Genomic DNA, 12,533 nt, shown 5'->3' on the forward strand with positions numbered 1-12,533 from the left:
GAGACTCCTGTCTATAAGTGTAGAAAATGGCTGTTTGGCCATTTATTATCTCTATCGGCTGCGTATTTATAATTAAAAAATAAACTTCTTATACTGGTAATGTCAAACCTGTTTACAGACATGAACTTCTGGAGGAAGCGATGAAAGCAAAAACCCCCTTTGCATTATGGAATGGTCCAACTGTCGTTGCGTGGTTGGAATTGTGGGTAGGCATGCCTGCCTGGTACGTAGCCGCTTGCCGGGCCAACGTCAAGAGTGGCGCCATAATGTCAGCATTATCAGATCAGGAAATCCAGCGTGAGATCGGCATCAGTAACCCACTTCACAGGTTGAAGTTGCGACTGGCCATACAAGAGATGGTGAGCCTGACAAGCCCATCAGCGCCACCAACGACCAGAACAGTGAGTACTTCATTTTTAGTCCTTTGGGCCTTTGGCCAAAGTACTAATGTGATGACGCGGCCTCTGTTGTTGCATACAGTGGGCCGTAGGCTGTGGACGCAGGTATCTCAGAAACGCTTCAGTAACTTTTTCTGAAATTTGGTCTGGTGGTCACTTTGGCATGTATCTCAAACGGTCTTTTTTCTTTTTTGATTGAATCATTTTAAAGTCACTTTTTTAGCTTTTTTGTGAAAACCACTATTTTCAATTTTTCCTCAAAACCACTGATTTGATTATTGTGATATTTGGCATTGGTGTTCGTATAGTTGAAATGCCGTCAGAAATGTTCAAAATTTGGTGATACATGCCTTGTATTATTTTTAAACAATATTTTTATCCATTTTTATTTTATATTACTTGATTTTGACTCGCTTTCGTTAAAGCTACGTCTGCGCATGCGCACAACTCTAGGACAAAATCTGAGTTGAAGAATCGAATCGGACGCCATCTTGTTTCTCGGTCTGGGAACAGTTTTTACTTTGTGAACGTTTCGCTGTGTATTTTAACATGTTCTATAGTTATGAAGTTGACAGTGATGCACTTTTACGGCTGTCGTGTATTTTTTGGTACGAAAGGCGCCTTTGATCGACTGAAGAATGATGGTACCGGCAGGCATATCAGAGGAAGTAATCCACTGGCCCGCATAGGTCAGGGACTCACTTAGGGGAGAACCACTTGATTTCTCGGGGGGGGGGGTATGGAGGATTTTGAGAAAAAAAATTGTCACCAGGTGAAATAAAGAAAAAAATAAGCCTGTAATGGCTTGAGAAAAAAAATTCTCATAACAGACAGAAATAAAAAAGGAATTGTCACAATGCAGTTGAAATGAGCAAAATTTTGGAAACTTCATTCTCATGTGTACTTTGCTAGCATGCTGCCATAAGCAGCGCAAATGTTTTTACCACAAGCAACTCTCATCTGTTTTTTTCCCAGCACTTATGATATAAGCATTCACTACTTTACACCTCAGTGCACTCGATGTTTTCCTTCCCTTTTCTGACCCAAGAAATCATATTTCAGGATTTCTGTTGCAATATCTCATGGTACAGGCAATATCTAGATGGGACTATTTGACTTCTGTACATTGTGAAAATTTAAAACACAAGACATGGAGTCAATAAACTAGTGTAAAAACCAATATATTATTCTCTCAACATAAATATGTTAGAAAGATTACAAGTTGTCAAAGAAAAATTGAGGAACAACAAATATAATGAAATACAATGTGTGAGCCTTGTTTCTCTGACCACAAAAGATAACATCTCTCCTGAGAACTTAAAAGGAATTGACTGTTATAAAGAAAAGCAGGTATAGTACTGATCACTGTTGATTTGCCAAAAAAGTGTTCTATAATTTAAAGTTGTATATATACTAGACTTTCCATTTTGTTTTCATTCGTTGGAATGTAAAATGAATATATAAAACCATCCTGTGATATGTGAAACACTGGCTTAAATTTGAAAAATTGCACTGCTAGTCCATTTGATAAAAAAAGTTTAGGCAGGTGTGACAGTTGAAATTAAAAAATGCTGTCTCTCTGACAAAAAAAGTTCCCATACCCACTTCCTGCATACCCCCCCCCCCCGAAATCAAATGGGTCTCCCCTTAATATGCGCATGCGCATATAACAAGTTAGCGTTGTTTTGCAAGGACCCTCGCTCCTGGCAAGGACTTTGAAAAATCAAACCGACGGGCGACGCCGTCTTGTTTCTCGGTCTTTTGCGAATTTTGACGTTTTGAAGCTTTTAGCGTTTATTTGATGATGTTTTGTAAATATGAAGTTCACAGTGATTGTATTTTTGTTGCTCTCATGTACTATTTTTTTGGCACGAAACGCTCCTTCGTTACCGGCGAATCCATTGCTTTAGCGAGGCAATCCCACCGGCGGCCCGTTAGTAATAGCTGGGTGAGAGCGAGGGAATTCGCTCTGTCCTTCTACCTCCATGTCATAACAAACTAGCGTCGTTTTATGTTGATGTACTGTCCTTTCGACACAGCGATAACTTTAAGTTTTCTGTTGCTTATTTTGGGTAATTTCGACCGTTGTGCATTGATTTTGACATCATTGTTGAAGACAGTGTGTGCTTTAGACTGTCGGGTCGACAGTCCTCGTGCCTTCTTTTGACCGGATCCGGAGTCACTTGCGGTAGTAATCCAACGTAGGCGATCGAGCGCCGAAGGCGCAAGGTCGAGTGCACGACCTTGTATAAGGCACGAGCTTGTATAAATACCGAAAGCTACGCGAGACCAAGCAGTACAAGCGACTGGCGAGAGTCTGTGTTGCTTATGTTGACCGATTTACGCGCACTTCAGAATCACGGCATAATCCGACATGGTAATTTGGCATGATCATCAGATCATACATGATCCGAGATTGCACTTTAGCAAGGTCACGATAACTAATGTTGTTTGTTTCACTGTCGTTTAATACCTATATTTCCACTAAAAGACCATTAGAATTTCCTCCTGGCTACTTTGAAATCGTGCACTGGCATGCATGTAGTTGTCAACATCACTATGCTTGAATGTAGTAGACTCTTACTATGAATATATCGACTGTCACTGCATATTGCATATGTGTGCAAGTCACTCCATATCATATATTGCGACGTTTGAGCTGCCACAAGCCAGAATTTACAGTTTATGAGAAAGTTATCTTACATGTAAAACTCAGTTCTACTGTGAACAAAATGCAAGCTATGTTGCATAACTATGGTGAATAACATAATATTTTGTACCTATCACCGTGTCAGAAAATCAGAAGGAAACAACCACTCAGACAAACTCTGGTCAGGATGATACTGTCCAATTTTAATATTTGTCTCTCGGCACACACTAGATACTCATGACTGTAAAACAACATTTCCATATAACTGTATATTCAGTTTTTAGCTACTATAGACTATAGTCTATAGAAGCTATTGGGATGGGTATCCATCCGGCGTCCGTCGTCAGTCTGTATGTATGTATGTATGTATGTATGTATGTATGTATGTATGTATGTATGTATGTATGTCCGTTTGTGAGGCGTCCGTCCACTCAAATATCTTGAGAACCGCAGTACTTACTGATTCGATATTTGTTGTGTAGATTAAAAATATGATTTTGAGAAACTTTTTTTTTTAATTTTTTGATATTGTTGAAAATAGGCAAATTAATGCCAAAAAAGGTGTTTTTGGTAAAAAATCTTCTTCTTCATAACCACTGGTCAGACAGCTTTGTTATTTGGTATACAGGTCCCTAGGGTAACCCAACTTAGATTTGTTCAAATTGTGATGAATATGCAAATGTGTATTTTTAAGGAATTTTTTTGTCATTTTTGGTCAAAATTTGACTTGCATGTGTATGTAATTCTTGTACTGTATAAACCCTATCAATTCACCCAGAAAAAAATAATTAATATGATTTTAAATAATTGAATTAATTAGGAAATCATCAAAGCCAAAATAATTTTTATGTAGAATTATCAGAAAAGTTCAACCTTTTTTGACAGTTCATAGTGAAATGCTTACCATCTTGGAGGATTAAAACATGTAAAGGCAACTTTCCTGAATCCCAACTTTGACATATTCTGAACCGTCATTTATTGTGCCCTGTATGTTATCTAAAAGAAATTGCTCAAAATAGTCAATAGAGATAAAGATAGAGAATTTTCTAATTTCCATTTATGGTTGACTTGGTAAGGATAAAATAAATTACTTTTTGAGGAAAAAATAGAGTGGTCAATTACAAGAGTGGTCAAAGTGATAGGGTTTTTATGGTAAAGCTTGGCTGTAAGATTCCTCATGTGCTATTTATAGCAATTGTGCAATCTGTGTAAACAGTGCAATGAAAGTTACATGATTCCTTATAATGCTTTTGATGACCTTGAACTTCTTAAGTTTCAAACATTTGTCTCTTCAGTGTGCTTTCTCTGAGTATATACAGTCTCAACTTATTCAACAGAACTCACTTACAATGTTAATGAAAGATATCCACCTTCTTCATCAATACATGTGTCACAAAAGGTTATTCTCTACATATTACACAGCAGAGCTCTGTCAACTGTTGAGTTGCTTGTTTTTTCAAAACCGCTGGTCAGACAGCTTTAACATTTGGTTTACAAGTCCCTAGGATGACCTATTAAAGTGAGATAATTTCATACAGTCAGGAAATACTTAATTTTGTATCCATGTCTATTGTAGCTTCAGGGACTTTGGCCCTATGTTTATATTTAGTTTGCTTTTCACCATATTCTATGTCCTTCCCTGCACTACATAATTCAAAATTAAATATTGTTTTTGGCCTATACATACTTGAGGGGTAAGCTTATTTAGTCTCATACATTAAAGATGCACTGTTGACCTTCAGAGTCCAAACTTTTTATCATTGTGGTATTGTAGATAGGTGTACACTCCAAATACTAAGTACAAGTGTGGTGAGTGTAACAAGCAAATGTTTTTTAGTCAATGGCCCAATTTATTGTTTCTATTTGATGGGACAATAAGGGGCGACGTCAAAAGAATTCAATGTAGATAAAAAACTTAATTCCCTTAGTTCCCCCCAAACCCCCCCCACCCCCCCTAGAAACTTAATTGACTTATACTGAACCTGTTGCCAGGCTCTTTCTATGTAAAGCGAAGCTAAGGATCAGTCAATTTAGGGGCGAAATAAAGTAATGCATCGTTAAGGCCCCACTAGCTGTAACTCTTGAAATTTGTTGACGTCAAATTATCTACCTATTCTTTCCTCTCTGAAATCTACCCTCTGAAGAGATATGAGCTTTTACTGCATTAGGAAACCATTCCTTTCAGAAACATTTGACATGTAAATTAAAATTTTATTAACGGTCATTTTGATTTCCTGGCATTTTCAAAAATTGGTAATATTAAAAAGGAATCAGAACATACAATGTCATAGTTGAAAACATTCACCCCTATGCATTACATTGGACTACTCTGTGCAGTTTAGTTTATATGAAGATTTAAATGCAGATATGCATAGTATCAAGGGTTTTAGCTTTTCTGCATGGGGCTGTGATTTAATGTTTGGGCGAACATTTAATCGCAGTGTAATCTTTATCTTGTTCAAAATTGCATATATAGCCCCAGCAGTGTGTACACAGACCTAAATGACTACATTGTCACAAACTTATTTTAGTTTGAAAGTAAAATCATAAAAATAATGCTAAAAGATACAGCTAGTGGGGCTTAAGATTTGGAACACACTTTGTGTTTCATCCAATGTAAATACAACATACTAACAACAAACTTGAAGTTTATCAATGAATGAACAAGAACAACAACAATAAAGTCCAGGTTTCTCCTTCCAGAGGCATAAAAACTATCTCATCTGTCCTGGTAGTTGTAACAACTCAGTTCACACTGCTCCATTCAGGCGGACTACACATGCACCAGAAATGTAGCAAGATACAATTAAAAATAAATTCCGAGTGCAACCAGAAACAGTAGAGAAACTACCGTCTATGGTGAAACAGAAGCCAACAGCCTGCATTGTTTACACTAACTAGGCCAGGTGCAGCTCTGCACTGTGTTAAAACAACTCCCTCCGCTGGATTCAACACGAAAGTGTGCATTTCTGCTCTATTTTTTCAAAATATTCATTCCCCTGAAAATTTTTACCTTAAATCGATTTGTAGGATAGAAACTTTTTAGGTCAAAACCCCCCCACCCCCAAACTAAAAGAATTAAGTTTTTTATCCTTCATTGAACTTTTGACGTTGCCCCTAAATACATGTGTAATCAATGCCAACAATCCAGTTTAAGTAATTTGGTTTAGATTAGCCATTGTCCATTATATTACAATAGTTTGTGGCTAAATTTTCTCCCCTTCTGTATCATATAAGTTCACCGTTTCCTGTTTTAGATATTGTTGATCCTATTGAGTTCCATCTCTTATTCTTGATTCACTTTCATATTAACTTTCATTTATGTCCAAACAATTTGACTTTTTGCCAAATTTCACATTTATGGCAAATAATAAACAGTAAGGAGGCACAAAGGACGTCGGTGCCCCCGGGCCCCATGTTCCATTCTCTCTTTGCCAACCGGTCTCATAGATGCCCTTTTAACCCTTTGCACCCTGACCCCCTGGTACTCTATGACGTCATCGGATATTTCTGTCCGAGCCGGGTTCAAAGGTTGTTAATTTCCAGGTTGTAAATATTGATCAGCGTAGGTTTTCTACAACGATGTTTTTTGCATCGTCAGTTTTATGTCATATGAAAATAATCTGTAATTTCCAGTCAGGATCATGACAAATTCAAAAAGAAACATTCTGCTCTGCTAGACTCTTCACATCGTATTTCTGTACTGCCAAGTAGATACCCATTTCTTTGCAGCTGTTACCTTGTTCATTCAAAGAGAAAAAAGTCAACAGGAAGATCTGTCAATCAAGAGAGAGGGTGCAAAGAGCACAGCGCCCTCAATTGATAAATCTTAAATGCTGTGAAAAAAAGACTCATCTGTTTATCAATTATTTCACCATCTGTCAATTTTTTTCAACAGACATTAGCATTTGGCGATATGAACCACGAGTGGATAGGTAATGAGTGGCTTCTATCGCTGGGTCTGCCTCAGTATAGAAGTTACTTCATGGAGTGTCTGGTGGACGCGCGCATGTTGGATCACCTCACCAAGAAAGATCTCAGAGGCCAGCTCAAAATGGTGGACAGCTTCCATAGGTGAGTGGCTGAGGGCAACTGTCATGTGCGCGCTCGTCACATGACTTACACCAGGTCTTCAGAACAGTGAGTCAACTTCACTTGACTGAGAATTCACTGTTTACTGATATTTCAGGAATTGTCTTCGAATAACAAATGTAAAGCCAGATACTCTCCCAAAGGTTTCAATCACTCGCATAGGTTTCATTTGTCATGTTACTGTCATGTGATCATCACATGATCATAAAAATGGCCTATCATGAACCAAAAGCATAAAAATGCATGTTGGTTATGAAAAGAATTAAAGATGACTCGCACATATGTAACAGAAAAGAAATGTTAATAAGTTTCTTTGTTTTTTTATCACAACAGGACTAGTTTTCAGTACGGTATTATGAGTTTGAAAAGAGTAAATTACGATAAAAAGGAGCTTCAGAGAATAAGGGAAGAAAGTATGTCAGAAATTAAAGGTGAGTAAAATTTCATCAAGGCTTTGGAAATTTGTGAATTGATATTAGAGTAAAGCTGAAAAATTATTCCATCCATGTTGTTCATGAATCAGCTTTTGTTCAGAACCTTACGAAGAAGTTGACACTGAAATAATTGCTTGAAAATTGAACGTTGTACGGTTTCTACCCACCAGGTGTGCTGTATGTTATTATTCAAATGAGATAGGCTAGTGAGTCAAACAAATTTTTGAGGTGCACCAGTACCCGACCATATTTTCCATAAATTATAGTCCTCGGTCCTTGCCACCCCAGTTGATAAACTTACAGCTACTGATGTGTGGTGTGCTTGGAAGGTTATGTCTGATTGGTCGATTGTCACTATTCACAGCAACTTAGGGAGTCTATTTGTACTATTCCATTTTACGGTAAGATTCAGCCAACCAATTGGATAATAACTTTGATACTTCACAGCACAAATGGTTGAGAGTGAAATGTATAATGAGCTTGTTTGCAACACGTAAACACCAGGTGTGCTGAGCTCATACTATGTTAATGTCTCTTACAGATGTTATAGTTTGGTCCAATGAAAGAGTAATTAGGTGGGTGAATTCACTTGGTCTTCGAGACTATGCAATGAATCTACAAGAAAGCGGAGTCCACGGAGCTCTTATAGCGCTTGACGAAAGCTTTGATCACAACGCACTGGCCTTAGCGTTACAAGTACCTACGCAGAACACGCAAGCACGGCAAATCCTGGAGAGGGAGTTTAATAATTTACTAGCACTGGGCACAGATCGCAGGGTAGATGAGGTACGTTATGACACAAGTCAGTGAAGTCACTACTGTAGTTTCTTCGTAATACTATGTACAATGATATTGCCAAATAGAAAGATGTATAAGTTTTATGTTAAAACTTTTAAATGACCAGAAAATCTAGTGTCCATGTGCCATCTGCAATATTGTTCATATCTTGCTGTCTTTGTGTGGAAGACGCTTGTTTATTTGAATTTTTTTTTTCAGAGATTTTTTGAAATTTCAAAAAGATATAAATGTGTCATAGTCAGTTTCATGATATGAAATTACAACTGAAGTTTCTTCAAGAACAAATAAGCCAAAAATTGTCACTATACAGTTTCAAAAGCAACAGAAATAAATAAAAAATAGAATTAAGTTTTCATAAAAAGGTATTCGTGCCCAATGATCACTGGAAAGAAAAAATGTTGTCATAAGGTGGCAGTAAAAAGTATTGTGTGTGTGTGGACAATAATTCATCTCAGTCATATTTCATTCAAATTATTTCACAGGGTGATGGAAAATTTAGACGTACGCCTTCGTGGCGGAAGAAATTCCGACCCAAGGATGTAAACAGCAGCAGTTCCAAAGGAAAAGACACTAAGGGCCTGACTGAAATGCAGATGGGACTTTCTGCGTCTGCACGGGCGATGGAGCCGATGCCTATAGATCCGTACACCGGCAGGATGGCGCCGGGGTCACCGCTCCACATAGCAAAAATGGCCAATCAGAGACCAGCTGGTAACACGCAGCAGTCAACCACAGCACAATCAACGTCCACGCCAGATGGTCCAAATGTTCGAACATATTCCTGCTGATGATGGCTGACTTGTGACCTCAGGTATGATAGTGTGACCCCTGACCTTTGAACCTAAGGGTCACTTTTTACATCTGAGCTACCTGATAAGGGAGCTGGTTTGCTTTTAAATTCACATAATCAAAGTGTGTACAACAATTTGTTTTACCTCTGCTGTTGGAATTGCTTTCTTCAGTTAATCTTAGATGCCAAAATTCTAAACGAAATTCTTAACAAAATATGAGTAAGTTTAAGCAACAAATGATCTCTTTGTGAATACAAATTTGCCGAGTCACTGCAAATTCCAGTAAATTTTTACTTAAATCAAGATCTGATCAAAAAATTTTTTGATTAAGAGCATGCCAGCACTGCCTTATCTGTGATTCTACCAGCCAGTTCCTGGCCCCCAGGCTGTACGGATCAAATGTAGATTTTTGAAAAATTGTGAAATTCATCGGTAAGGATTCTTGAAAAATGATTACAAAATGACTGTTTGCTTTTCCTTTCATTTTCCAGGTTCTGTTGGGAATAACTCCAGAAAATTGTGACTTTGAAATTTCTACAATCAATGTACAACCTACAAATATGCAGAGAATCAACAGACTAAAATTTGGGAATAAAATAAAATATCTGTCTGATGTCCATGGCAGCTGCACGCTTTCATTAGTCCAAGGTCTACACACCCCTATAAATAGTCCATGAGGCCACTTGTTGGACTGAACCATTGCAAAGGTTTGGGGTACAGGTTTCTCAAACAGTCTATTTACTGTATGTCTGACTTGGAGCAAAAAAAAATCTTTATTTTGTTTTATAAAATCTATCAGGTGTTCTAATCTGGTTGTGCCCTATTTATTTAGAATCATCGAACACAGATATGATATCCTCAGTAAAATTTTCTCTTTATCTGTCATTTTTTCGTTGGTTTTGTTTTGATGTTAATGAGAGAAATTTCAGAAATTTGCATAATATCAAAGTAAATTTTAAACAAACTTGACAATAGCTTATCCTGTGTTCCTTTTTTTTTTGCTCAGTAGTTAGCCTCTTTTTTGTTTTGCTTTATTCATAATTTTGGTTCAAGTTCATGATTTCTTTGCTTCTTCAGTTGTTTTGTGTTAAATGGTGCTGCGCTTACAGTTAGTAAAGCAATGGGCTTTGACCAATTATATTCAGCCTTACAGATTCAAAATGCATGTTCAATTTGCATATTTTAATAAGACGGCAAAAGAGATTGGCTGAGAAATATTTTCTCATGTACAAACTGGTGTCCCACTTTGTCTCACTCTGTTTGTATTCTGTATTCAGTAACAATTTGATAAAGAAAGCATAGTTTATGAAAGAGACTCTGATTTGTGCAAATTGAATACCTAATTCCAATCAAAACCAATCCAGATGTTGCATTTCTACTTACCATTTGAATTTTTTTGAAGGTGATCTTAGAATTTAACCAATGTTGCATGATTTACAAAACGGTGAAAAATTCCCAAAATTCCACATTTTCAATGTCGTCTGGTGGATTTGCAAATTACTTCCCAATCAGAAACGGAAAGAAGGACAAAGATGTCTCTGCTTTGCTCACTTTATCAGATGGAACACAGAGTCGCTAAGTCAACAAAAATAATTGTACAGTCAGTCGGCCTCTGTATGAAAACTCACCCAAAAATCCATGCAGTATTGTGAACTGTAATAGCTGTAACACTAATTGAGCAGAATGCTCCACAATATGGACATTATTTCGTATCATTCCTAAATTTCATGTAAATATACACTGAGCATTGTGTAATTAATATCACTTTCATTCTGGGCTTCTTTTGTTTCATCTCCATGTTTAAAAAAAAAATTAACGGCTTCAGAGTAGTATTTTTTCCCATATTACACTGCTTGTCAATACGGTTGTTACATTTTGGCTCTCAGGCACAAACAAACACACATTTTGTCATTTACCTATGTCCATCACGCTTTCATTACCATGTATTTTATTTTCTCGTTCCAAGAATACTTCAACACGACTAAAAGTGAAATATATGTAGGATTTTCATTTTGTTTTTAAGTCATCTGTGACATACAGTGATTTACAGTAATGACTATTAAGAATCGAGATTAAAAAAACACATCCAAGAAATGTTACTGTTTATAAAAAATGTGGTAGTGAAAGACGTGACCAGTGATATTTTTTTGAAATTTTCAAAACTGCCCTGTACAGAATCATATATATGGTTTGCAGATCTGTCGTAGTAGTAGTCTTGCATAAGTTTATAAGCAATGCAAAATATTGTCCATGTGCATGACACTAGCAACTCAAATTAGACTTTTTGTCTGCTTTTTTTTTATGTCAAGCCTAATGTATAGATGGTGATAAAACAAAACAAATGTTGTGAGGCTTCAATTCTATGCATTTAGAAATGTACCGTTTCCTCTTTTTGTTAGACCAAAAAAAAAAAACAAACCACACAACAGTGCCTCTTTATTTATGGAAAGAAACAACAAACATCTTGTGTATATCAAAATGTTCTTATTAGGGCATTCCACATCTCTATGTGGCCACTGATATCACTGTGGCTGGATGAGTGACCATATGTAAATGAGGCAGTCCTTATTTGGTTAGGTGCTGCTGCATTCTGTCTGTTGACCATATATAGAAAACGCATGTCCATATATGGATGTCATTGCTACATGTTGCTAGCCATATTCTGATATTAGGAAATGAAAGTCCATTATACATGTGGTGCTCCAAGATATGCTACGTAGGGAAAAATACAGTCAAACACTTTCGTTTTTTCTTGTTCATGTACATAAATATATTTGAATGAACTTCATAAAACTATAATAGAATGCACAAAATAAAGTGCCAAATTGTTTTAAGTCATAGCGAATATGTAAATACTGATTGTTGTTTCTTTCCTCCATTTACCATTGCTTAGGGTTAAAGGTCAAATTGTTAAAAAAATTGAATGCCAAGTTTCACCTACAGCATTTCTTATACTGTACTTATGGAACTATTTTTCAAAGCAATAAGAGTGATTGTGAGGATGAATATGGAACTTCTCGGAGAGAGATTTTCACCCTCTATAATGATGCTTTATCCCCGGTATGATATTAACGTGTGGTTTTTCCTTTACACATTGGAGCATACCACTTTTATTCAGGGAGAATTGGAGGATTATCTAAAAAGAGAAAGCATGTGCTATATTGTGGTTGCATTCCACAGATTTTACATAAATGTAGAATAATTAGCTTATGTTTATCCACCATGACTTTAGGATGCGTGCAGACGAGTTTTTCTGCATTTTTTTCCAGATATGTATTCCCCATAAAATTTTAAAAATTTGTAATATTTATATGTATCAAACTTTGTGGTCTCCCTGTTTGCTGTTTATGCCTAGTCAGCAAAAGTATCT

The 12,533-nt window shown here is 36.7% G+C and overlaps 1 protein-coding gene across 5 annotated transcripts in view; it reads left to right on the forward strand.

Moving 5' to 3' along the window:
- The window catches only part of LOC139129715 (liprin-alpha-1-like), a 201,992-nt gene extending 191,498 nt beyond the window's left edge, over positions 1–10,494 (forward strand). For 3 of the 5 annotated variants that reach the window (XM_070695410.1, XM_070695403.1, XM_070695418.1), the window contains 6 exons: positions 119–401; positions 6,947–7,122; positions 7,474–7,571; positions 8,116–8,360; positions 8,855–9,183; positions 9,655–9,818. In XM_070695410.1, coding sequence (XP_070551511.1) covers positions 119–401; positions 6,947–7,122; positions 7,474–7,571; positions 8,116–8,360; positions 8,855–9,160 — 1,108 coding nt within the window. In that variant the 3' untranslated portion in view covers positions 9,161–9,183; positions 9,655–9,818. Of the gene's footprint in view, positions 1–118; positions 402–6,946; positions 7,123–7,473; positions 7,572–8,115; positions 8,361–8,854; positions 9,184–9,654 lie in introns of all 5 variants that reach the window. The other 2 variants (XM_070695396.1, XM_070695426.1) reach the window with 1 other exon arrangement.
- Positions 10,495–12,533: the final 2,039 nt, after the last annotated feature.

This window comes from Ptychodera flava, chromosome 1 (assembly GCF_041260155.1).
Source record: "Ptychodera flava strain L36383 chromosome 1, AS_Pfla_20210202, whole genome shotgun sequence".
Lineage (NCBI taxonomy): Eukaryota > Metazoa > Hemichordata > Enteropneusta > Ptychoderidae > Ptychodera > Ptychodera flava.